Below are 24634 nucleotides of genomic sequence, written 5' to 3' on the forward strand. Positions count from 1 at the left end.
CACACACACACACACACACACACACACACACACACACACACACACACCTCTTTTGCATGTGAAGATGCCCAAGTCTGAAGTTGGAAGTCTAGTGATGATGTTGTAACTGAATCCACAGTCCACAAGAGAACAGATGAGTGGAAATGGATCACAAAGGAAGCAAGAAGAGTCAGTTGTCAAGTAAAATGTGATTGTCGTGCAAGAAAAGATCAGTAACAGCAGCCACGGAAAAGAAAAAAGTTTCAAAAACATTTCACAGGATTAGTTTGTTTGTTTGTTTTACAATTGTTAGCATCAGAGCTACTAGAATAGTTTCTGAGCTACTAGAAATAGTTTGTCTGGCCAAAGAGCCCATGGCCTTACCACTGTATCAATAATGTGTCCTTATTACTTGCCTATGAGATTTGGTCCTAGAAAATAGAATAGAATGCTGAGTGACATGGAAAATCTGAAGGAAAGGCAGGATGATGTCAAAAATCCATTACATACCCCCCGACTGAATCTGCCTTCCTCTGCATTACCAACCAGACTTAAAAATAGCAGCTAGTTCAAGTGGCCTAGGTTCTTGAAGTGTCACCTGAGAAGCAGGGAGTCACTGGAAGGGCAGGTAACTCAAATCCACTGAGAAAGGGCAGAGAGGAGTGACCACAGGACGGCTCAGGTGAGACTTGGCTATTTTAAGTCAACTTGAAAATGATCCATTCCTACTGGCCCTAATAGCCCAGCTGGTGCCATCCTCTTTAAAGATTAACTACAACACACACGTTGGAAGCTGGGTGCTTTAGCCACAGAAGGGAAGCGATTAAAAATCTGTGGGAAGTTAAAAGGAAAAAACGAGAAGCACCAGAAAGAACAAGTATATAGAAGGACAGAGATGGTGGTGAGAGGGCAAAAGCAAAGTAAGTCTAGAAGGGAAGGCTGCTCTTCAGTGACATCACCACATACAACTGTAAGTGAAGAAAACAGAACCAAACCAGTAAGCTTAACATTTAACCATGCTCCTCAAATATCTAAAAGAGTCATGAGTTAGTTCATTTTTGCTAAAGAGTTATTCTTACAGCTGCCTGGATACTCCTTATTTCTGTCCATGGTTATTCCAGTACAACGTAATCTTTCTAGAGGCTTCATTTGCAAGCATTCATATAACTGAACAGCCTACTCCAAATCTTAAAACTAGCCAGAGATGTCTTACATGTCGTCTTTTCCTGTGTTATTTGATACTTGGAGTGTCACTGCTGTGGTTCTACTGTTTGTTGATATTTCTTTGGGTCCACAAAACATAGCAATGTTGTATAAGCCATAGTACCACTGAATCCCCCTTACTAAATACATTGCTACATTGGCATTCATGTTAAACAGGTTAAACCTATGTCCATGTGTTCTATAGTAGAGGCACAGCTGTCTCTGAGCCATATGGACTGCCAACTTACTACCATACATATATACATATGTATACACATATATACATATATGTGAATTATTAAGATTGCGTTCACAGCTAAATGTAATCATCCTCCATTGAAAAGATAAGTTGTAAACTATCAGAAATGCCATATATCCAACAACTGGTCCAGTGGATTGAGGCCCTCTGTGGATTTATTCAAAACATTATAGTTTTTATTATTGCTTTCTGTGATTTTTTTGGCACAGTTGATTTTTAAAGTTATTTTGCTTAAAGATGAGACCCATTCCCTTTTATTTTTAATTCTGAAATTAAAATTTTCCTGTGCTTTTGAAGGGATTTTTGTTGGCTTATATTCTACTTATTTAAAAGGCAAATATACAACATTAAAGAGAATCATATCCCAGAATCCCAGGTTCTGATTGGCTGGTCTCCGTGCACTACTAACTTTGGTCCGGAAGTAGCCTCACTTTCTCCTAACCCCATGCTACTTTGAAGCAAATTCGAGACATCGTAGCCTTTCAAGTGCAAATATTTCAGTGCATGTCACTAGAGGAGCAGAACATTTAAGGAAAACTGTGCTGCGATTATCACAGCTAAAGATGGCAATTTCTAGTTCAGAATCTTCTCACTCTTCATGACTCAGATTTCCTCATCTCACAAAGCGTGTCATAAAGGTTTTGCAAGTCAGTATACAAATCAGGATAATTGGTGAAAATATCTCTTAAGCCTCCTTTAACCTCTGGCTCTGTTGCTCCTCTTTGTAGGCTGGACAGAGAGTGTGCACTAATACTCTGATAAGTCAAGTGAGCCTTGCCTTACCTTACAGGTTTCTTAGTGAAGTGGTGTGTGGCTTGGGTCACTGCCCCTCGCTTGCCATCTTCATCAGCCAGTTAACACTCAGCTTGGGTACTCTGTGTATCTCTTTGAGAGCAAAAGTGATGTCTGGTAAGACAAGAGCGGAAACATTGAAAGGGCTGGTATGGCTTCTTTCAAAGTTCTTATCATGATGACGACCAGGAAGTCTTCATGGCTAAATGGAGTCAGTCATTCTGCAGAATCTAAGAGTATGAATTATGTACTAAAACCTGTTAGAAAGGTGTGGCCACATCATGGGAGAAGGGCATAGTGTGGCCACGAACAGGAAATGTGTCGCCTGTAGGAACATATTAAGCTTTAGCAGTGGGTATTTACTAGCCGACACTTTTGAAGCACTTTCAGCATGTTGATGGGGAGGAGACGGTATAAATTTAGAAAATGATCAAAAGGAGAGAGTTCAAGGGTATGTAAAAATAAGAAATTTGCTCTGGGGCCCTTTTTCCTCCAACTCTGAGAAGCAGCAGCTGGTAGCGGCCATCATTACAAGGGACCTTCAGGATGAGCAATGACACCTGCCGAGGGATGCGCCAGAGCACTCGTAGGTCTCGGTAAACATGAACTAATTAATTTTCACAACACCCTTGTGAGTCAGGAAGCAGCATTTTCTGGGCTTTGCAGATGGGAAGGTGTCAGCATGTAGACTTAAGTGATTTGGCCCCTCTCACAGTGAGGCCAGGCAGGCCTGGGAATAAGTTGTTTTACTGGAAAGGCTTAGAAGTTGCATTCTACTTTCTTATTCTCATTCTGAGCTGTTATTGCACTTTTTTCCTTTAATGAAAGTGCTTCTTCTTCTTCTTCTTCTTCTTCTTCTTCTTCTTCTTCTTCTTCTTCCTTCTCCCCTCCTCCTCTTCTTCTTCCTCTTCTTCCTATAAAATAATAACAGATAATGCATGTGCCTTTGCCTATGAGCATGTGATTACCAGATATCGCTCTTCCTAAGAATATAAAACCATTTCATTTCAAAGGGGCTTAGAAATTGTCATATTTGACCTCCTTATTGTGTCTAAACATTTACTTGCTCACCATGAACATAGAACTCACTGGTGCCAGAGTACAAATTAGAGCACTCACTTATCTTTAGACCCATTGGCTAACTCTAGTTTTAGTACAGTCTTCACACGGTCCCCTACTGATTCTTTTTCTGTGGAACTCGAGAGAGTGGCACAGACTGAAAAAGGCCGGGTTGGAAGTCGCCACAAAGGCTGTCACCTCCAGCAATTCATCTGGCTCTTAAATCTCCTGTTCGGAGGCTGCCCAGACTGTGACTGAACAAAACCAGTGATCAAAAAGCCACCACCTGCTAGGCAGCCTGTGCCACCTCCCGGCTCTTCTCCTCTGACAGCCATCAAACTACTGTCCCTGCACGTGACCCCACTTCGTCTTCATCCACCCTGCAAAGAGGCTTTTATTTGCATTTGCTAGGAATCTTTATTGCTGTCACTTTCAGAAGATGTTTATGAAATCCCAGTTATAAGTGCTACAGACAATGAGATGGCAAATAGGGAGAATCATCTAACAAAAGAAACTGCTTAAAAGTGGACAGTCCATAAGGCGACAAGGGCTTGGGCGAAACGTGTATATGATATTGGGGAACAGGGAAAGTTTACTACTTGTTATTATCTCTCAGTGCTGAGGACACAAAACAATATGTCCTGCCTTCCAGAAAATGTGTAGTCAGAAACAAAAGACGTAATGAATGTGCATGTTGGCCGCATATCCGAATGCATGGCTGTGAGCTATAAAAATGTGGTGTTCCTCTGTGTTACAGATGTTTCTGTATAGAAACAGAAATAGTAATGAGCCAAGTCATTTAGAAGAGCAGAGCCGCCGAGCTGCAGAGCACCAGCAGGGGAGGGGAGTCACCAATACAGCATTGCCCCTGTGAAAACAGTGGCCCCTGAATATCAGTCTCTGTCCCTGTACAGTAACATCAGTGGTGAGCAAAGAGGATCTGCCCCACGTGCTGCCTTATGGCCAAATGTGCCAGGAAGGAAACTGTGTCTCCCTGAAAAGGTGGCCAGAAGAAGGGACCGCTCAGGCCCAGCTCATGGTCCAGGGAGAGCTGTTTGGGGCTTGAAATCATTGCAGTAAGAAGTGAAGGGAAATATCTGAGCAGAGATGCTTCTGCTGGGAGCTGGAGAGCAAGAGTGGTGGAGAAATCAGTTTGGGCCAGGATGCTCAGGACATGTTTGGACTAAGCCATTTCCCAGGATGTTTGGACTAAGCTGTTTCCCAGGATGAAAATCTTCATTCTAGCCTTGTTCTTCTTCTTCTTTTTTAATTATTGAATAAATTCTATGTATTTTCAATTAGAAAATATGACTCTTGCTGTTATTTCATCTTTTTCCCTTCCTGAAATGGACAGTCTCCAATCAAAACATTAAGTCTGTTAGTATAAAATAACAATGGTTCAAATAAACGCAAATTATTTCCTCTGCAAGTTTTCCATGTTTGCATGGGTCCTGGGTATTGTTTGGATTTTACTGCCACCTAGCGCCTCTGAATGTGTGTGTTTGTGATGCCGAACAAGCTGCTCTCCCCCCTGTGGAAGAGGAAGTATATACCTCTGCTTCTGGGATGGAGAACTTCTGAGCTACTTTTACTTGTCTCACTTTTTTAATCAATGTAAAAGAAGCCTGGCTTTATTTATTATCCCCTCTCTATGCAATCATCTTGGGTCTCATTGCTCTCTCTGTTTTACGGTCATCAGGACAATTCCTCAGGGATGCCGAGTGAGGCGGATGCATGTGCCACTGCACAAAAGCGTCTTGACCTAGAGAGCAGGGGCGGGGGGGGGCATGAAACCCATCCCACATTCTGCCCTCAAGTTAAAGGCAGAAGGGTTACAGCTGCTCAAGGACAGGCATCCTTCTCCCGCTTACAGCCCTGAGTCTCTGCACAATGGTTTCCATGCAAAATGCAGACCTTTATTGTTCCCTGGAGGCCTCCGGCTTTAGGATTAGATTTTAGCCTCTGATATACTCTTCCCTTACAGAACCCAGGACGATCCCTGGGGCAAAAATATGTGCTGAATCTATTTGTTCGGCTTAGTTTCGTTAACTGGAGGTTTGTATGGGCTCTCGCAATAACGAATGTTGTTTTCAAACCAGGACTGGGAGTGTGCGCTTTTGTGCTATGCTCTTCGAGCTGACTGGGATACATTTTCTTTTCCACTGCTTTCCTCATCGTAAATCTCGTCTTCTCCCAAGGTCTCAAGCCACTCGTTTCCGCTGGCATCAACCAGCGCCTTTCGACAAGCAGCAGACGTGGGCGATAGATAACGTCTATATCGGCGACGGCTGTCTAGACATGTGCAGCGGCCACGGGAGATGTGTCCAGGGAAGCTGTGTGTAAGTGGAAAGTTTCTTCCGTCTAAAGAGCTTGATTCACACTGCATCCTGGGGGTCTCTAAAACTGGCTTCTTCCTCACTCCCAAGTCACCTCAGCTTTGCACTGTCCTGAAATAGAATGTTGAGCTAACAGTGGAGTTGGTGACAGTAAGAACTACATTCTTACTTAATGACTAGCACCTGAAGAACAGCTACACTGTCAGGAGGAAGCTGAATTATAATTGGCTATATTCGTTTTTCTTCTGTGTCGTTGCCTTGAAAAAAGAAAGGTTTCAGGAATTCAGTATATTCTCACCAAAAATAATATATCACATTCAAAGTCTGGAGAGAAGTAAGTGAATGCATTTATTGGGGGGTTAGTGGATAATTCTCATGTTGTTTGCAAAATAAAGTATAAGCATGTCAATTTAGCACGCATATTTGACACAGAACCCGCTATATCATTCTCAGAGATCTTTAGCATCAGTCCTGTCCTGAACAGAGAGCTGAGAACTCAGGCGTGGCAGTGGTTTTCTGAAGCATTGTCTGCTGTTTAGCACGCACCCACTCGGCTCCTAACTGGCCAGAAGTTTCTGTTAAAAAAGAGCAATTTCATATATTGCTATCACCCAGCAGTTGGGTTTGGCAGCTGCAGTCCTACAGGCTGTCCAGGGCTGTTCACCTGAGTAAGGACTTCAGTACACTGTTTCAAGCTGTCTCTTTTCCTCCACCTGCAACCACTAGTCAGTGCTTAGAAAAGCAAGCCTGGAGGAGGTTGATTGGCAGCCTGTCTCTAACCTCAGGCATTGTTAAGGAGGGCAGGCGATCTTTGGCAGAGCCCTGCGACTCAGAGCAGAGCCTCTCATGATCCTAGGCTAGGAAAGTTGGCTTCCTTGACGTGGGAACGCTCAGAGCTTTCTTTGCCTTTGACTGTGCTTTTCCTTTTTCCCACACCCAGCTGCGATGAGCAGTGGGGAGGCCTGTACTGCGATGAGCCCGAAGTCTCCCTCCCTACTCAGCTCAAAGACAACTTCAACCGCGCTCCCTCCAACCAGAACTGGCTGACTGTGAACGGTGGAAAGTTGAGCACTGTGTGTGGGGCTGTGGCTTCCGGGCTGGCTCTCCACTTCAGCGGGGTAAGAACCCGGCAAACGGTTCCTCGGTTCCCCACCCTCGAAGCTCCACACAAGTCCCTCAGTCCCTTCCGATGTTTAACCAGCCAATCAAGAGACAGTCACTTCTGATGTCCATCTTCTTTGCCTTTCTGTATGGGGTTTGAACATTTAGCCAGAGTCCTCCTTCTTTATTAGTTTCTTTATGTGTACAGATTTTAGTATATTTATCCTATATTATATATCTAATATCCACTTATGAGTGAGTATATACCCTGTATGTCTTTTTGCTTCTGGGATACCTCACTTAGGATGATCTTTTCCAGTTCCCACCATTTACCTGCAAATTTCATGATTTCTTAGTTTTTTATTGCTGCATAATATTCCATTGTGTAGATGGACCACAATTTCTGTATCCATTCCTCAGTTGAGGGGCATCTGGGTTGTTTCCAGGTTCTGGCTATTATGAATAAAGCTGCTATACAAACTGAAGGAGAAAACAGGGAACAGTACAGGAGCCTGCCACAGAGGGCCTCTGAAAGGCTCTACCCTGCAGGGTATCAAAGCAGATGCTGAGATTTATGGCCAAACTTTGGGCAGAGTACAGGGAATTTTGTGAAAGATGGGGGAGATCAAAGACCTGGAGAGGACAGGAGCTCCACAAGTAGAGAAACAGAACCAAAAAATCTGGGCACAGGGGTCTTTTCTGAGACTGATACTCCAACCCAGGACCATTGATGGAGATAACCTAGAACCCCTGCACAGATGTAGCCCATGGCAGTTCAGTGTCCAAGTGGGTTCCATAGTAATGGGAACAGGGACTGTCTCTGACATGAACTGATTGGCCTACTCTTTGATCACCTCCCCCTGAGGGGGGAGCAACCTTACTAGGGAACAGAGGAAGACAATGCAGCCACTCCTGATGAGACCTGATAGACTAGGATCAGAAGGAAGGAGAGGAAGACCTCCCCTATCAGTGGACTTGGAGAGGGGCATGTGTGGAGAAGAAGGAGGGAGGGTGGGATTGAAAGGGAAGGGGGGGGCACAAGGAGATACAAAGTGAATAAACTCTAATTAATAAAAATTAAAATAAAAAAATGGAAAGAAAAAAAAAAAGACAGTCACACAAATCAGATAGCGATGAATGTTTCTAGGATTTTCCGACCAGAAATTTGAGACCATTTAAAGACGCAGCTTGTGTCAGCACAAGGGATGTTTAAGAACACGTTTTTAAAGGGCATAAATAGATTTCCATCCTGAGAAAGGGGACCTGTACAGTGGGGGGTGGGGGCAGGGCGCCATCTGGACGAGGCTCTAATTGAAAATGCTTGAGCTCACAACACATTTGGGATAAAATTTAAAAAAAGTCAAAAATCTGGGAAATGAGCTTCAGCCTGTCTTGAATGTATTAGTGACAACTAATCCTTTTATAAATCATTCCAGAAAGAGTAACTTGTCAGTAATTACTGAACATTTGTATTTATAGCATATTATTTTGTGAGTGGCAGAAGCAATATTGGAAAGTTTTCCTTTGGAAAACATTTTAATCATTTTATTTTGCTGCCAAGTTTTGCCTTTTTTAAAGCATAATCTCTCTAGTATCATGATTAGATAGGCAAATTAATTTTTAAAAAATAACCAATTCACACTCAATTTTTTTATTAACTGTGCTCTATCAAAGAGTTTATATTTGTGTTAATGAAGTGTTCATATATTATTTATATCCAATATTTTACCCAGGAATAGCAAAGTATATATCATAATTATTTTTCATAATCGACAACACTGAGAATATACGTATATTCAAGAAACTCTTCTACCTCAGGCAGAAGTGAGAATAGCCCAGATTTCCACATATGTTTAACTAACAAATAGCTACCTATCAAGATTAGTTGATAATTAATATAAATGACATTAAATTAGCTATGACTATTTAAATAAATGGTATTTGGGGCTGGGGAGAGATGGCTCAGTCAGTAAGTACCTGCTTTACATAAAGACTTGGATCCCCACTATCCATGTAAAAATCAGGCGTGGTAGCCTGTGTTACCCTAGTTCAGGGCATAGTGGTGTGTTGGGGGAAGGAGGAAGAAACAGCCAGATGTCCAGAGCTCATTGGCCAGCAAGTCTGGTCAGTGAACTGTAGGCTCAGCGAGAGACCTGTGCAACAGTAAGGTGGAGAGTAATAGAGGAAGATACCCACCATCAAGCCCTGACCTCTACATGTCTGTAAACATATATGTATGGACCCCCATGCACCCATGTGCACATACACTCACAGAAAACAACCACAGGCATATACACAGATTTATATAAATAAATTTTAAAATATTTTAAAGGGCATTGCTACTATCTCATTATAATTAAATTATATACTTTTCTCAGTAATAAAATTTAAAATTCTCATTTAAAATTTTCCTGTTAAGAATAGTTATGTCTGGTAGGCACCTGTCCTGTTGTCTGTCTTCTCCTGCTTCCAATGTCTGTCGCATTTGTCCTTCTGAATGAGGATTGAACATTTTCCCTAGGGTCTTCCTTGTTGTTTAGCTTCTTTAGGAGTATAGATTTTAGTATGTTTATCCTATATTATATGCATAATAACCACTTATAAGTGAGGACATACCATATGTCTTTCTGCTTCTGGGATACCTCACTCAGGATGATCTTTTCTAGTTCCCACCATTTGCCTGCAAATTTCACGATTTTCTTGTTTTTAATAGCTGAGTAGTATTCCATTGTGTAGATGTATCACAATTCCTGTATCCATCCCTCCATTGAGGATATCTAGGTTGTTTCCAGATTCTGCTGATTGAGGTATCAAAGCAGAGGCTAAGACTCATAGACAAACTTTGGGCAGAGTACAGGGAATCTTATGAAAGAAGGGGTGATAGAAAAACCAGGAGGGCATAGGAGCTCCAACAAGAGACCAACAGAGCCAAAAAGCAAAACAAAACAACAACAACAAAAAAAAAAAAAAAAAAAAAAAACTGGGCCCTGGGGATCCTGCAGGGACTGATACCCCAACCAAAGATAATACTTGGAGAGGACCTAAAACCCCTGCTCAGATGTAGCCCATAGACTCAGTCTCCAAGTGGGTACCCTAGTAAGGGGAGCAGGGGCTGTCTCTGGCATGAACTCAGTGGCAGGTTCTCTGATCACCTCCGCCTGGAAGGTGCAACCATGCCAGGCCACAGAAGAGACAATGCAGTTTTCCTGATGAGACCTGATAGTCTAGGGTCAGGTAGAAGGGAAGGAAGAACAGCCCTGTCAGTGCACTAGGGGAGGGCCATAGGGGAAGAAGAGGAAGGGGGTGGGATTGGGAGGAGACAAGGAAGGGGGCCATAACCAGGATTCAAAGTGAATAAAATGTAATAAATAATAAATATAAAATTTTTAAAAAGAAAAATATACACTTTTTAAAAAAATAGTTATGTCTGGGGGCTGGAGAGATGGCCCAGAGGTTAAGAGCACTTGCTGCTCTTCCATGGGCCTGAGTTCAATTCCCAGCACCCACATGGTGGGTCACAACTGTCAGTAACTCCAGTTCCAGAGGATTCAAAACTTACTCTCACACAAACATTCACACACATGTAAATAAAATTTTTAAAAGTAGTTATGTCAAAATGTTACTTCACTAATAACTGTTGCTTTTTAGCAAATGCTAACTAATAATTAAATATATATTAATAAAAACTTTGGATAGTTACTTTAATTCCAGCTTTTACTTTGCTTATAAAAATATATATTAACGTGAAACCTCCTTAGAATATATGACATAATGTAAGTATATGAGACTTACACTGAATCTCAAATGCTGAAATTTGAAAGCTCAACTAACACGAGCTGGGCACCATGCTAGCAGCTAATGTAAGAGAGGTAATAACACAATACAATGAACCTCGCATTACCAAAAAAAAAAAAAAAAAAGAGGGCTGGAGAGATGGCTCAGAGGTTAAGAGCACTGGCTGTTCTTCCAAAGGTCCTGAGTTCAATTCCCAGCAATCACATGGTGGCTCAGAACCGTCTATAGTGAGATCTGGTGTCCTCTTCTGGCATGCAGGCACATATGGAGGCAGAGTATAAATGATAATAAATAAATCTTTAAAAAAATAAAAAAAGATACTTAAAAAATGATAAAGCTAGAGAAAAACTGTAATCTGCAAGATCTGAGATCAATATTCCTTATTGGCACATTTATCCTGTCCTGCCTGTTCTCCTTAGGGCTGTAGCCGATTGCTAGTCACTGTGGATCTGAACCTCACCAGTGCTGAGTTTATCCAGTTTTACTTCATGTATGGATGCCTCATTCCACCGAGCAACCGCAACCAAGGGGTCCTGCTGGAGTACTCTATCAACGGAGGCATCACCTGGAACTTGCTGATGGAGATTTTCTATGACCAATACAGCAAACCTGGGTTCGTATCTGCTTTAACTCCAATAACTAGGATGTTGAGAAAAAAAGAAAGAAAGAAAAAAAAAGCTTGGTAAGGCTACCAGTAACCAGCCTTCAGGGACTGAGGGGACCTACAACTTACTTATCAATAAAGGACACCCCTGAGACAGAAAGAAGCAGGGAGAGCTTTCTGGGGTACACATTGCTAATCAGAGTTTTTATTTGAAGAACAATTCAATTTCACATGCCAGGGTAAGATTAATTACTAGATCATAAAGCCAACAGTAAATAAAACTTAGTGCATAAAGCATAGAGGCTGACTATATGATAATTTCAAAAGCATTTGGAGAAACACAAACATTTGTTTGCAACATATCTACGCAGCATATACATGAAAACAGTAAGCTGGGAATATCCTTAAGATGCCTAGAACCCATTAACTCCTTCCTTAAAAGCCCTAAACAACGCCATCATATATGGACGTTTAAAAATATTCTAGAAAGACCAAAAGCATTCACTATAGACAATTAGAAAAGTGGAAGCGAGACTGGGTGTCGTGGTGCCTTTGTAGTGTGTTGGCTGAGGTAGAGGGATCGCTGGAGATGGTACATTGAAGACCAGCCTGTACAACGTAGTGAGACCCCATCTCAGCAACAGAAGGGAAAAGATAAATGCTGGACCGGGAGTTACCCTCCTCCCCTCAAGCCTCAGGAATCCATGGAAAAGATGGGGCAAAAGGGTTGTAAAACCCAGAGGCAGTGTGTGACTCCAAGGAGACGGGGTTTTCCGGGCGTATCAGGACAGATGCACGTATGAACTCACACAGACAAAAGCAGCACACGCGAGACCTGCTCAGGCTTAAAGCAGACAAAATCCCAGTGTGGAGGAGGGGAGGTGGGCACAAAATCCCACCTCATACCTTCCGGGGGAGGGAACAATAGTTTTCTTTAATGCTGTATCCAACACACCTCGGCAGACTCCATGACCAGTAGTCAGCCAACACAAACTACTGCAGGCACTCTTTCATTTGGGAAAGAAAACAGAATATGTGAAGTTGGGTCCAAAGGGAGAGGGGAAGAATTAGAGGAGGGGAATGAATGTGATGGGTATATATCATGTGAAAATCCCAAAGAACAAAATAAAAGAGAAGGGTAAACTAATTGAAATGTTCCTGCCCCAAGAGAATGAGGCAGAGAATGCTAGAGCATGACACCTGGTGTTTTCCTGTGGCCTCCACACATGCATGCATGAACAAGAACATCCTCACACCTGCACATGAGCACACACACCACACAGCCACACGCAATAGTAACAGTTTTTAAAGGGAGACGGGCATATCGAGAGATATGGAGAAATAAACTTTGCCTCAAAGCTGCTGGACTCCAAGCACCCAGTAACAACACAGTTGAGGGTGTGGGATTCACAGACTACATAATCCTTCCCCCATGTCAACACTCACTCATCCTTCACGGTCCAAAGAAGGCACAAAGCGACTGAAGTGGTCGGAACCCCGATTACATGCAGCCTCGTTGCTCCCTGTCCACCATGCAGCCTACTATGCTGGAAAAGACACAGGAGAGCAGCAGGAAGGCTGAGCAGGTAGCTCAGTGGGAGAGTGCTTATCTAGCGTGTTTAAGGCTTTCAACACCAAAAAGGAAAAAGAAAAAAAAAGGAAATACCATGCTAACAAAAGAAAAATAATTAAACCTCTTTAATGTAAAAGTCAAAAACTCGAGCAATTATTATTACAGCCCTTAGCTCTAGGATCCGTCCCAAGATTAACTTGGACAGGAATTTTAGCACTAAGAGGCCACTCTTGAAAGACAGATGGAACAACAGAGATAAAGAAGGAGAAGAAGAAAAAAAAAGACAATGTTTTCTGCACAGGTAGAAAACTAAGGAAACTGTTTCCCCCTGAGTTCTGTGAGCTCTGAGTATTATCAAATGTTTGGTTATATTGCTGGATTTCGATGAGTATTTTCATTGTAAGTGTAAGCCTCATCTCTACATGATGACTTTGTATTGGAGCATTGAATTATGTGTCCTCGGTGACTAAGTCAGCAACAGGCAGAGTTTGTTAGCCCAGTTCTCCTTCAGTATTTCTTTCACTGCTTTCATTGAAGCGCATTAGCAAAGCATTGTCTATACCATAGGCAACTGAGACCTGATTACTTTCATGCCAAATAAAAAATCCTACCACAAGCTAGTGTCCATATTCTAAGCCTGTTGCTGCTACTTAGATTAAAGTAAAAAAACAAAGTGCCAAGGAGGAAAGAAAGAAGGATGAAACCAACATTTATGTGGCAGGAAAAGTAAATAAGGTCAATATTGGCTTGTATCTCTCGAAGTATGTATACTGTAGACCTATACTTCAGTGACACAAATGTCTAAGGTCCGTAGGCAACTCAAATGGACAGATAGCTATGGTGCTTACATTGTTTATATTCAGTTTTTCTGGTTTAGTGATTTATAAAACAAATCCAGTTAATCAGAGTCCACACCCAAATATATGATGCATGCCTTTAATCCCAGCACTTGAGAGACAGATACAGGGGGATCTCTGAGTTCAAGGCCAGCCTGGTCTACAGAGTAAGGTCCAGGTCAGCCAGGGGCTACACAGAGAAACCCCATCTCAGAACAAAAAAAAAAAAAAAAGAGTAGAAAGGTAGGACAGTATCTGGGAGAGATTAGGGGGAGGAGTTGAGAAAAAGTATGATCAAGATACATTGTGTGAAATTCAATGTAATAGATTCAAATGGCTGAGCTGGTAAAGAGCTTGCCAGGTAAGCATATTAGGAACTTAACTGAATAGGAACTGAATCCTTTTAAAAGCCAGGTCTGGTGGCATCCACCTGTAATCTCAGCAGAGGTAAGCAGGATTCCTGGAGCCCTCTAACCAGCCAGTCCATCTCTGCTCCAAGGGCAGTGAGGGACCCTGTCTCAAAAAATAAAGTGGAGAGCAATTGGAGAAGATACTCAACATTGACCCATTGACCACTGGCCTCCACTTGCCAACATACATTTTTGCATGCCAACTGCACATGCACAGTTTGAGATAATGTCCTCGCTTCACTGCCCTGGGACATACAGAATCTCACTGCTGTTTCAGACCTTCTCCTCACATGAGATGTTTAACAAACACTCTCCCGTCCTCCTTGTTTTCTGTTTAGATTTGTGAATATCCTTCTCCCTCCGGAGGCTAAAGAGATTGCTACTCGCTTCCGCTGGTGGCAGCCACGACATGATGGCCTCGACCAGAACGACTGGGCCATTGACAATGTCCTGATCTCAGGCTCTGCCGACCAGCGGACAGTGATGCTGGACACATTCAGCAGCGCCCCAGTACCCCAGCATGAGCGCTCCCCCGCAGACGCTGGCCCCATCGGGAGAATCGCTTTCGACATGTTCATGGAGGACAAAACCTCAGGTGACTTGTTTCTCAAATGCTGAAATGCAGTTGTTTGTGTGTGGGGCTTATCAGACGTGAAATTGGATCCTTCCAGGTGTTTAGAAACAGAGAAGAACATCATTCTTTTGTCTCTGTCAACCTTCCCATTAGGCATTGTATCTCATCTTTACTGTTTTTCTAATCCAGATACATGTTTTAATAAGTAATAGTTTATTGATGAAAAAATTAGGTAGGGAGGATTATTTTCATTTCTGTGTTTCCTATTTTCTACTTTGGATGGGAGAAAAACCAACATTTCCTGCCCTATCGGTACTGCTGCTGGTGGTGTTTGGGTCAGAGTTTTACCCTGTAGATCAGGCTCTCCTAAAACTCACCGTGAAGCTCAGGCTGACCTCAAACTCACAGGGATCCTCCTCCCTCATCCTCCTGGTTCCTTTGCTAAAGGCAGAGAATAGTGTTTTCTACAAGCCAGGCATGTGTGCAATGGCATTTCAAGTTTCAGATCAGGTCTCGGATTCCGCTTGCTGTATGTAGGTATGGCTTCTCATCCTTCATCCTCAGCAGGGATAGTTGAGGGATGCTGGCCAGCGTGGTGTCTGCACACCATTCTCATCGGAACGCTCTTCATTCTGTAACACTACAGTAGTTTCAGGTAGCCTCTTGTAGTAAGCCTGTGACTTTGCCATCACACATGCATTAGTTATAGTGCAGCCAGATACAAGCTGGCAATATTGAAGTGTCTATCCTCCTCACACTGTAGGTTGGCCCAGCAGTCACAGCAGCTGTTCAGACAGTAAAATGCTGTGCTTCATCCTGCTTGGCTCTGACATCTCGCATGAAAAAAAAAGGTCGTGTGACCAATTTTACAATAGTGAGAACTTTCCAGAGAAATGGTGTACCTAGGGGAAAACTTAATTTAAGGAATTTTAATAACTTAAAACACCGAATTAGTAATGTTTAATTGTAAAAGCAATGAATCATGTTCAAGTCATGAAAATCAGAAAAATACAGAAAATCTGGAGGATGAAAATTAGACTCACCCAGGGAATAATTACTATCAGTATGTTTAAGATTATTTAGTGTTTTATATGACTTAAACAAATATTTTAACAAAGCTGGGATCTCAAATTACATGTATTTTGTAGCACTCTTTTTTTTCCTTTAGAATTGAATCCTGGAGGGGGGTAGGTTGTTGTTTTTCATGTCCATAAGTGTCTCAGAAGATAAATTTTTACTAGTTTAAAACTTTATTGTATTTTACAATTTGGTATTGATGAATATTTAGGGTAATTAATTTTATTTTATTTGTTAGGATATCATGTGTAACTGCAAATAATAACCAAATCCACCCTGGCAAATGGAAAAGGCTTAAAGTGTCAGTGTTCCTGTTCCCCGAAGGCTACCCAGTCTTAGCTGGGCCTGGTGCTGGGCCTGTGTCCCTGCTGTCAGGAAGCGGGCCAGGAGGGTTGTAGTTTGAGACGGGCCTGCAATACAAAGGAACACTGTGCTTCAAAAACAAAACCACAGAAGAGGAGGGGGAGAGGGAGAAGGAAGAAGAAGAGGGAGAAGAAATGGGAAGGAGAAAATGGGGGAAAGAAGAAGAGGAAGAAAGGAGAGGAGAAAAGAAGAAGGAAGAGGTGGTGAAGGAGGACAGGAAGGCAGCAGAAGTTGTTACTGAGAGTTGCTTACGTAGATCTGGTTCAGATCTTTGCTAAGTTACTGATCTGTTTTCCCCTGTATAATAATACTTTACATAAGTAAACTTACAATCAGAGTAGTTTAAATATTACTGCTGTAGTAATCAAAGCCAATTAAACTAAATTTAAGTACCTAATATATATGATGATTTAGTTTGGCCCTGACTTGTGATAAGTGATTGAAGAACAAATTTTCTAGTGCTTGCCTTTGTTACAGGGGAGTGTTGCTAGAAACTGGAATGTTTGCTCCAGAAGCAGCTTCTGAGAATGGGGAGGAGACTGGCAGGCTCACTGATGAGCCCTCTCATCAGGACCACAGCGCTCTGGCATAAAAGGAAGGGTGCCCACAGAGAAACTGGCTCTGGAGCTCATTGGAATTTAAATGTTGGTTCACATTGATTCCAGGCCCTATATCTGCGACTCCAAACCCCTCAGAATGAAGACACAAATAGTAGAATGATGCCATCAAGCCATGAGAATCCCAGCAATATGTTGTTCTGCAGGCGCATGTACTCTGGCCACTCACTATGGGTGAAGCCTGAATTATAAGAAAATTGTTTGGCCTGTTTGCATCTCTGAAGCCATCTGCCTCTGCTGAGGGCATGCCTGCCCCAAGGCTGTAGTTGTGCCTGATTATCCCCATTGTAGACTGGGGCTGACTAGCAAGCTTTGAAAATTGGACCTATGAGATCAACTAGATGCAATTTAGATTACCTATGTTTCCAGCTTTACTGGCTAACAAGCACAATATAAAACTACTTCTTCCCACTAGGCACAGTGACACAGGCCTGCAATCACACTACAGAGACTGGGGCAGGAAGTTTGCAAGATCAAGGCTAACCTGGGCTACAGTGAGAATTCCAAGCCAACAACATACATACATATATAGATGGCTAGATACAGACATATATACATACATAGATGGAACTGTGAAGGAGGTGGATATATATTCCCAGTTGTATGTGCATTTGCATGTTTGTATTGAGAGATGGAGGCTCAACACAGAAGATGGGTTATGCACTAATAATTCATAATTCTGCTTCTTAAAGTACTTAGAGAGCGTTCTAAATTAATCCAGATATATATATATATATATATATACTTGCGCAGTACATTTCCTCGAAGAATTATTGTTGATCTGGTTTAGAAAAGTTGAAATCATTTTAAATATACTTTTTCAGATTTTTAAATATACATAACTAAATATTCACATTTATATAAAGAATAAAGGAATAATGCCAACTTACTTACTATATACATAATTAAATATTCACATTTATATAAAGAACATTAGTGAAGTAAACTTGGCATTTCAGAGATATTCAGAGAGTTGGGGGGGTTTTGTTTCTTTTTGTTGTGTTGTTTTGTTTTGTTTTCTTTTTGCTCATGTTTCATGTTATTGAAGCAGTTTTATGTAGCCCAGGCTGCTCAAACTTGCTGTGTAGCCAAGGTTAGCCTTAACCTCTTGATCCTGTGGCCTCTGCTTACTGGGATTACAGTATGCACCACCGTACCTATTTTAACCTGAGTTTCTTAAATAATCTCTTTATATTACACTTTAGTTTTTGTCAGGTTAAGGACAACCCTATACCTGACAGAGGGCTAATATCCAGAATATATCAAGAACTAAAGAAGTTAAAAAGCAACAAATCAAGTAATCCAATTAAAAAATGGGGTACAGAGCTAAACAGAGAACTCTCTGTAGAGGAATATCGAATGGCAGAGAAACACTTGAAGAAATGCTCAACGTTGTTAGCCACAGGGAGATGCAAATCAAAATGACCCTGAGAATTCACCTTATACCCATAAAAAACTCACGTGACAACACTGGCTGGAGAGGTTGTGGAGAAAGGGGAACCCTCTTCTATTGCTGGTGGAATGTAAACTTGTACAACCATTCTGGAAATCAATCTGGCACTTTCTCAGACAATTAGGAATAGCGCTTCCTCAAGATCCAGCTATACCACTCCTAGGCATAGATCCAAAAGATGCTCAAGTACACAACAAAGACATTTGTTCAACCATGTTTGTAGCAGCTTTATTCATAATAGACAGAACCTGGAAACAGATGTCCCTCAACTAAGAAATGGATACAGAAATTGTGGTACTTTTACACCATAGAATACTACTCAGCAATTAAAAACAAGGAAATAATGAAATTTGCAGGCAAATAGTGGGAACTAGAAAAGATCATCCTGAGTGAGGTATCCCAGAAGCAGAAAGACAAACATGGTATATACTCACTTAAAGGTAGATACCATACCTATAAGATAGGATAAACAAACTAAAATCTGTACACCTAAAGAAGCTATACAAGAAGGAGTACCTGGGGTAAGATAATCAATCCTCACTTAGAAAGACAAATGGGATGGACATCGGAGGAGGGAGAAAACAGGGCACAGGACAGGAGCCTACCACAGAGGATCTCTGAAAGACTCTACCTAGCAATATATCAAAGCAGATGCTGAGACTCATAACCAAACCTTCGGCAGAGTGCAGGGAATCTTGTGAAAGAAAGGGGAGATAGAAAGACCTGGAAGGGAGAGGAGCTCTACAAGGAGAGCAACAGAACCAAAAAATCTGGGCCCAGGGGTCTTTTCTGAGACTGATACTCCAACCAAGGACCATGCATGTTTATAACCTAGAATTCCTGTTCAGATGTAGCCCATGTCAGCTCAGTGTTCAAGTGTGTTCCCTAGTAAGGGGAACAGGGACTGTCTCTGACATGAACTCAGTGGCTGGCTCTGACACCCCCCCCCAAGGAAGGAGCAGCCTTGCCAAGCCAAAGAGGAGGACATTGTACCCAATCCTGATGAGACCTGATAAGCTAGGGTCAGATGGAAGGGGAGGAGGACCTCCCCTATCAGTGGACTTGGAGATGGGCATGGGAGGAGATGAGGGAGGGAGGGCAGGATTGGGAGAGAATGTGGAAGGGGGCTACAGCTGGGATACAAAGTGAATCAAATGTAATTAATGTAAAAAAAATAAAAATTTAATTAAAAAAAAAAAAAGAATTCCACTATCTGTAGCTGGTGAAGACCATGCCCCTAAAGCTAAGGCAGTCCCATATCCCACATTTGGGGTTAAAACAGATAGTTATATAATATAACTGACTGTTTAAAGAAACCAAAACTTCCACTACATGGATGGATGGATGGATGGATAAATGGATGGATAAATGGATGGATAAATGGATGGACAGGTGCACATTTTATTTTAAAATACGTTGAGGAGCTGAGCATGATAGTACATGCTTGTAACCTAACACTCAAGAGACTGATATGAGGATCAATCCTAAGTTTGAAGCCAGCCTGAGCCATATGGTGAGACCTTGTCTTAACCATCCCATCCCTCAAAAAATGCACTGGGTCTCTATCAGTTATTCTAATATCCATGTTATAAAGTGATGTTTATATTAGTATTTACTTTATGTGACATATAATATGTAAAAATGATTCAACTTAATTCTAGGATTTGGTTAATGTAAATATTAACTTAAGTTCTTGCTAAATCTGTCATCCATTTTTTTGTCCTTTTTATTTTTTAAGTGAATGAGAATTGGCTATTCCATGACGACTGTACAGTGGAAAGATTCTGTGACTCCCCTGATGGTGTCATGATCTGTGGCAGCCATGATGGACGAGAGGTGTATGCAGTGACCCACGACCTGACTCCCACTGAAAACTGGATCATGCAATTCAAGGTGAAGTTATCATGGTCCTAAACATAAATAATCATACATTAGTAGTCTAACTAATCAGAACCATCATAAAAAGTCATTTAATATTTCACTGGCTTAATATATACTCTGAAAGATAAAATTTAGTATTAAGGTAACATACAGCTCATCTAAAAATTACTTAATGATTAAAATATTATACTTCTATACTATTTCAAGGTAAATTTAGGACTTTGCATAAAAGCAAATATTTATGATCATGATTATATATTTATAGAATAAACTATTGGCTTAAAGGTATAAGATACCGATTGCAACTTACTAAGCTAAGTCACTATATAAAAATTAAGATGGCCAGCTGTAGTGGTACCCACCTTTAATCCAGGCACTCAGGCAGAGGCAGAGGCAGAATTCTGTGAGTTTGAGGCTAGCTTGGTCTAGATACTGAGTTCCAGGCCAGTTAAGGCTACAGAGTGAAACCCTGTCTGAAAAAAAACCAAAGATGAGTTGTTTCTTTACGAGACTAAAGCTATCATGGTTATGTCTACTTTCTCTAGAAGCGCATTAGGATGCTTCTGTAGAACAAAAAATTATAGAGTATTACAGCATGATTAGAATTCATGCCAAGAACAGCTTTGGATGACATTCTGGACAGGATTTGTTCTGCTATATTCCGTCTACCCGAATCCCTCTGTGTTTGCAGAGCCGACTCATTATGGCTGTCACTACATTAAAGGAGCCGTGCTTCTGTTATCACAAGCATCTTGCTTGTTGGTGAAAGTGATTTATTAAGAGTTATAAATTGTATGACAAAATAGTAAAATTAGCAAGGCTGTTAGCAATCCTTCTTGGTCAGCTATTCTGCCAAGCATAAGAGCCAGACCATTAGCAAAACAATTTGTAAGAGTGGGTCCAGGCCTTCCACAGAAGGCAGCCAGCGCGGCGGAGGCACAGGTTTCAGCTTCTCCCAATTCCTTACCCAATGGACCTGGCACTTCCTACAGTTTGCCACCTTGGGCACCCATGCCAGTGTCTCTTGTCCATCAGCAAAACAAACAATGAGCATGAACATGCCGGGTGGAAGATATCAAGAGATCTGTACCTTTCTTGCTGCCAAATTTTTTTTGGAGCTGAAATATGTAATGTGGTTTTCATGCCTTGACAGTCTTCATTTTCTGTTTATTAGATCTCTGTTGGATGCAAAGTGTCCGAAAAAATTGCCCAGAATCAAATTCACGTGCAGTATTCTACTGACTTTGGTGTGAGCTGGAATTATCTAGTTCCTCAGTGCTTACCTGCTGACCCAAAATGCGCTGGAACTGTTTCTCAGCCATCTGTGTTCTTCCCAACGAAAGGGTGGAAAAGGATCACCTACCCACTTCCTGAAAGCTTAGTGGGAAAGTAAGTAGAAAATGAAAATAAAGCATGGCCGCAAGCACCCAGGAGGCAACCGTGGGGACTGCTATCAAATCCTAAATTACATGTAATTGTGGGTAAATTGCTCTCTTCCTCCCTAACACTGGGGTCCCTAATTAGTGACTCCTATGATGAAAGTACTTCATGTTGTAATCCTCAGACTTGGAGGGTTTGGTCCTCAATCCATGGCCCTGTCAGGGCCTTCTCTTTTCTAAACAGGCTTAGAACAATGGTAATGGCCTTCGGAGCCAGTGCAAAGACATGTTACCTCCCTTACTGGCCATGTAGACTGTAGTCCAATATAAACATGTTTTTTTCCAAATTCTTAATAGAGCGGGAAGCAAATCCCAACCCACACTATTTGCACAGCTGCTAACTTCAGGCTATTAGTATAAGATGGCTTGTAGGTTTTATTTTTCTCTTATCACAAAGCATTATGTTCTGTACTTTTAGTGAAACATAATTAGGCTGGGGCAGTGAATGAAACCATGCTCTGGAAAGGCTGCAGATCAGTTAGGGTGATTCCAAAGAGTCCCCATCTACTACGAAATTAAGAAAAGAGGTGCACTAAACAAGATGACAGGCATGCTCCTACTAAATTAATCACAGAGTCTAGAAGGCTTCTGACGAAACAGATCCTGATGTATGAGCAGGACCAAGACCAGACAGGGCAGGTACACTCACAGCCTGTCCAGTCCCATAGACGGCATCATCAGTCTCCTGGAACGGGTGCGAAGAGCTTAGGCTGTGAAGGTGGTAGGAGGTTAAAGTGGGATGCCTTCAGCAGCAGGTTGCATGCTGGGGCTTCAGAGACAGCTCAGCAGTTAACCACATGGACTGCTCCAGCAGCAAACGTGGGTTCCCAGCACCCATGCTGGGTAGCTCACGGCCCCTGGAGCTCCAGGTACCGAGGATCTGGCACTCTCTTCTAGTGCTGGGCCCACATGCACGCACCCACACACAAACAGGCACATGTACACACGACGAAAATTAAAACTCTTTAAAGTATATATTGTGATAGATTTAAAACCAAAACATGTGAAGATGAGTGGACTCTAGGACTGGCTGTTGCATAGTTAATAATGGCTTTAAGACTCAGTGAAGGGGCCCAGTAGGTAAGCACCCTCGCTGTCAAACCTGGTGACCAGAGGTGGAGCCCTGGGACTATACATCTACACCCTGGCATACACATGCACACACCCGCACACGCCTGCACACATACACAAATAATAATAATAATAATAATAATAATAATAATAATAATAATAAACAACTATGTAGTTTTAAATGATTTCAAAGATACCATTGCCTTGCTCTATTATCCATTATCCCTCTGACAATGCCAATGGTGATGTTGTCAGCTTGTGTGTGTTGTGTGTTATCATACACACAAGATGTATGTATATCTTACCTAATGTGCAAACACAGCAGTTGTTCCAATGAAGGACTTTTACTGTTGTGTAACCCATGTACTCACCACATGAAATGAGATGTAGAATATTTACATTACCCTAGAAAGTTCTTTAATACACTTTGCATTTTAAAACCAGAATTGTATGGCTTAGTTTAATATAAGGTTAATTAGAGCCTTTTTTATTTTACCCAGAAGACAGAGAAGAACAATGATGAAATTAAAAATCTCTGGGAATTGTCCTTTAATATAACCCTTTCAAAATTATTTTCTAATTACCATAGTTACTATGAGAATATTGATAATCTTCAAGGAATTGAGAAGTTGCTTTTTCCTAAATGCCTGACGGCTGTGTGCACGCTAACAAGACTTTGTTATAGGCTTGACTAAACTTCTGTACGTTTTCAGAAGTGTCATTAGAAAATCCAAATGCTCCCACCACCACTGAAGTTCCATCCATTTTGTTCACCCAATCAATAAGTGGGCCAATGAACTGAAAACACAGTTCTCAAAAGGAGAATCACAAATAGTCAATAAATACTTGGAAAAAAAAAAGTGTTCAGTGTCCTTAGGCATCAGGAAAATGTAAACTAAGGCTGCTTTGAAATTCTGTGTCACCCCAGCCAGAATGACATCAAGACAGCAAACGAGAATAGGCGAGGTGGCTCAGTGGGAAAACGTACTTGCTACAAAGCCTGAATCAGAATTCCATCCTCGGAACCCACGGGGGAAGGAGAGGACCAACTTCAAGTTTTGTTCTGACCTCCACATGCATACTGTGGTACATACCTGCATGCACACACACACACACACACACACACACACACACACACACACACCAGATAGATGTAAAACCCTTCTTAAGCGATGACATCAAATACTGGTGAAGTTACAGGGAAAGAGGAACTAGTACTTATTGCTGTCGTGGGTGTAAACTTCACAGAGACAATGGTCCTTGATATGCAGATTCCTCAAATCATTGAAAACTACCATCTGACCCAATTACACTGCTCTAGGGTATATAATAAGAAGCAGCAACAGCAGACCATGGTGACCGTTGCAAATCCCTGTTTATAGATGCCCTGTTCATAATAAGCAAGAAACAGAGCCAAGAGTCTCCATTGTCCTCTTCTGGCCTCTGCAGGCAATACACACACATCATGCACAGACATACATGCATGCAAAACACCTATGCACATAAAATAGTGAACAAATACTTAGTGTAGCACACACATTATAAACACGCAATGAAAATTTTTACAGATATAAAGAAAAAAGAAATCAAGACATCTGCAGGAAACATGATGTAACTGGAAATCACCATGATAAGCAAAATAAACCAAACACTGCAAGTTTTCTTTCACCTGCAGAACCTAGACTTTAAACTTTGCATACATGCATGTGTGGCGAAGGGAGTCCCAGAACTAGAAAGGAGACCTTGTGAGAGGGGAAGGAAGGATTTCAAGAAAAGCGGAATACTGAAGGTAATGGAATACAGATAATAATAAGGCATAAACTGGAAGTAACTAAAAGAAGAAAAGGAAGCAGCCAGAGGAGGAAGAGAGCCTGAGGGAGGCCAACTAAGGAGGAAAATGAATGAAAACAAAGTGTGGCTGTGTATAGGTATCATGGTGACGCAGTGAAACATTACTTTGTATACAGACCCTAGAATTTAATTTTAAAAACAAAAAAAGGAATCTGACTTATGATTATAGATTGCGCTGTAAAATAACCCTTTGTTTGAAGTCCCCACTGATTTCTTTTTTGTTTTGTAAGTTTCTACGGAACTGAGTTGAAAGCAGTTCTAATACTAGGAATTGAAGTGGAATATATATTTATTAGGTAGGTAGGTAGATAGATAGATAGATAGATAGATAGATAGATAGATAGATAGATAGATAGATAGA

General features: G+C 41.5%; 1 protein-coding gene across 1 annotated transcript in view; it reads left to right on the forward strand.

Annotated features, from left to right (window-relative positions):
* Reln (reelin) overlaps positions 1-24634 on the forward strand; it is a 423857-nt gene that overhangs the window by 372780 nt on the left and 26443 nt on the right. Inside the window, exons 44-49 of the mRNA XM_055612891.1 lie at positions 5491-5631; positions 6569-6746; positions 10944-11137; positions 14286-14542; positions 19770-19924; positions 21087-21301. Coding sequence (XP_055468866.1) covers positions 5491-5631; positions 6569-6746; positions 10944-11137; positions 14286-14542; positions 19770-19924; positions 21087-21301 — 1140 coding nt within the window. The remainder of the gene's footprint in view (positions 1-5490; positions 5632-6568; positions 6747-10943; positions 11138-14285; positions 14543-19769; positions 19925-21086; positions 21302-24634) is intronic.

Source organism: Psammomys obesus, unplaced genomic scaffold, assembly GCF_907164565.1.
Source record: "Psammomys obesus unplaced genomic scaffold, mPsaObe1.curated_primary_1811, whole genome shotgun sequence".
Lineage (NCBI taxonomy): Eukaryota > Metazoa > Chordata > Mammalia > Rodentia > Muridae > Psammomys > Psammomys obesus.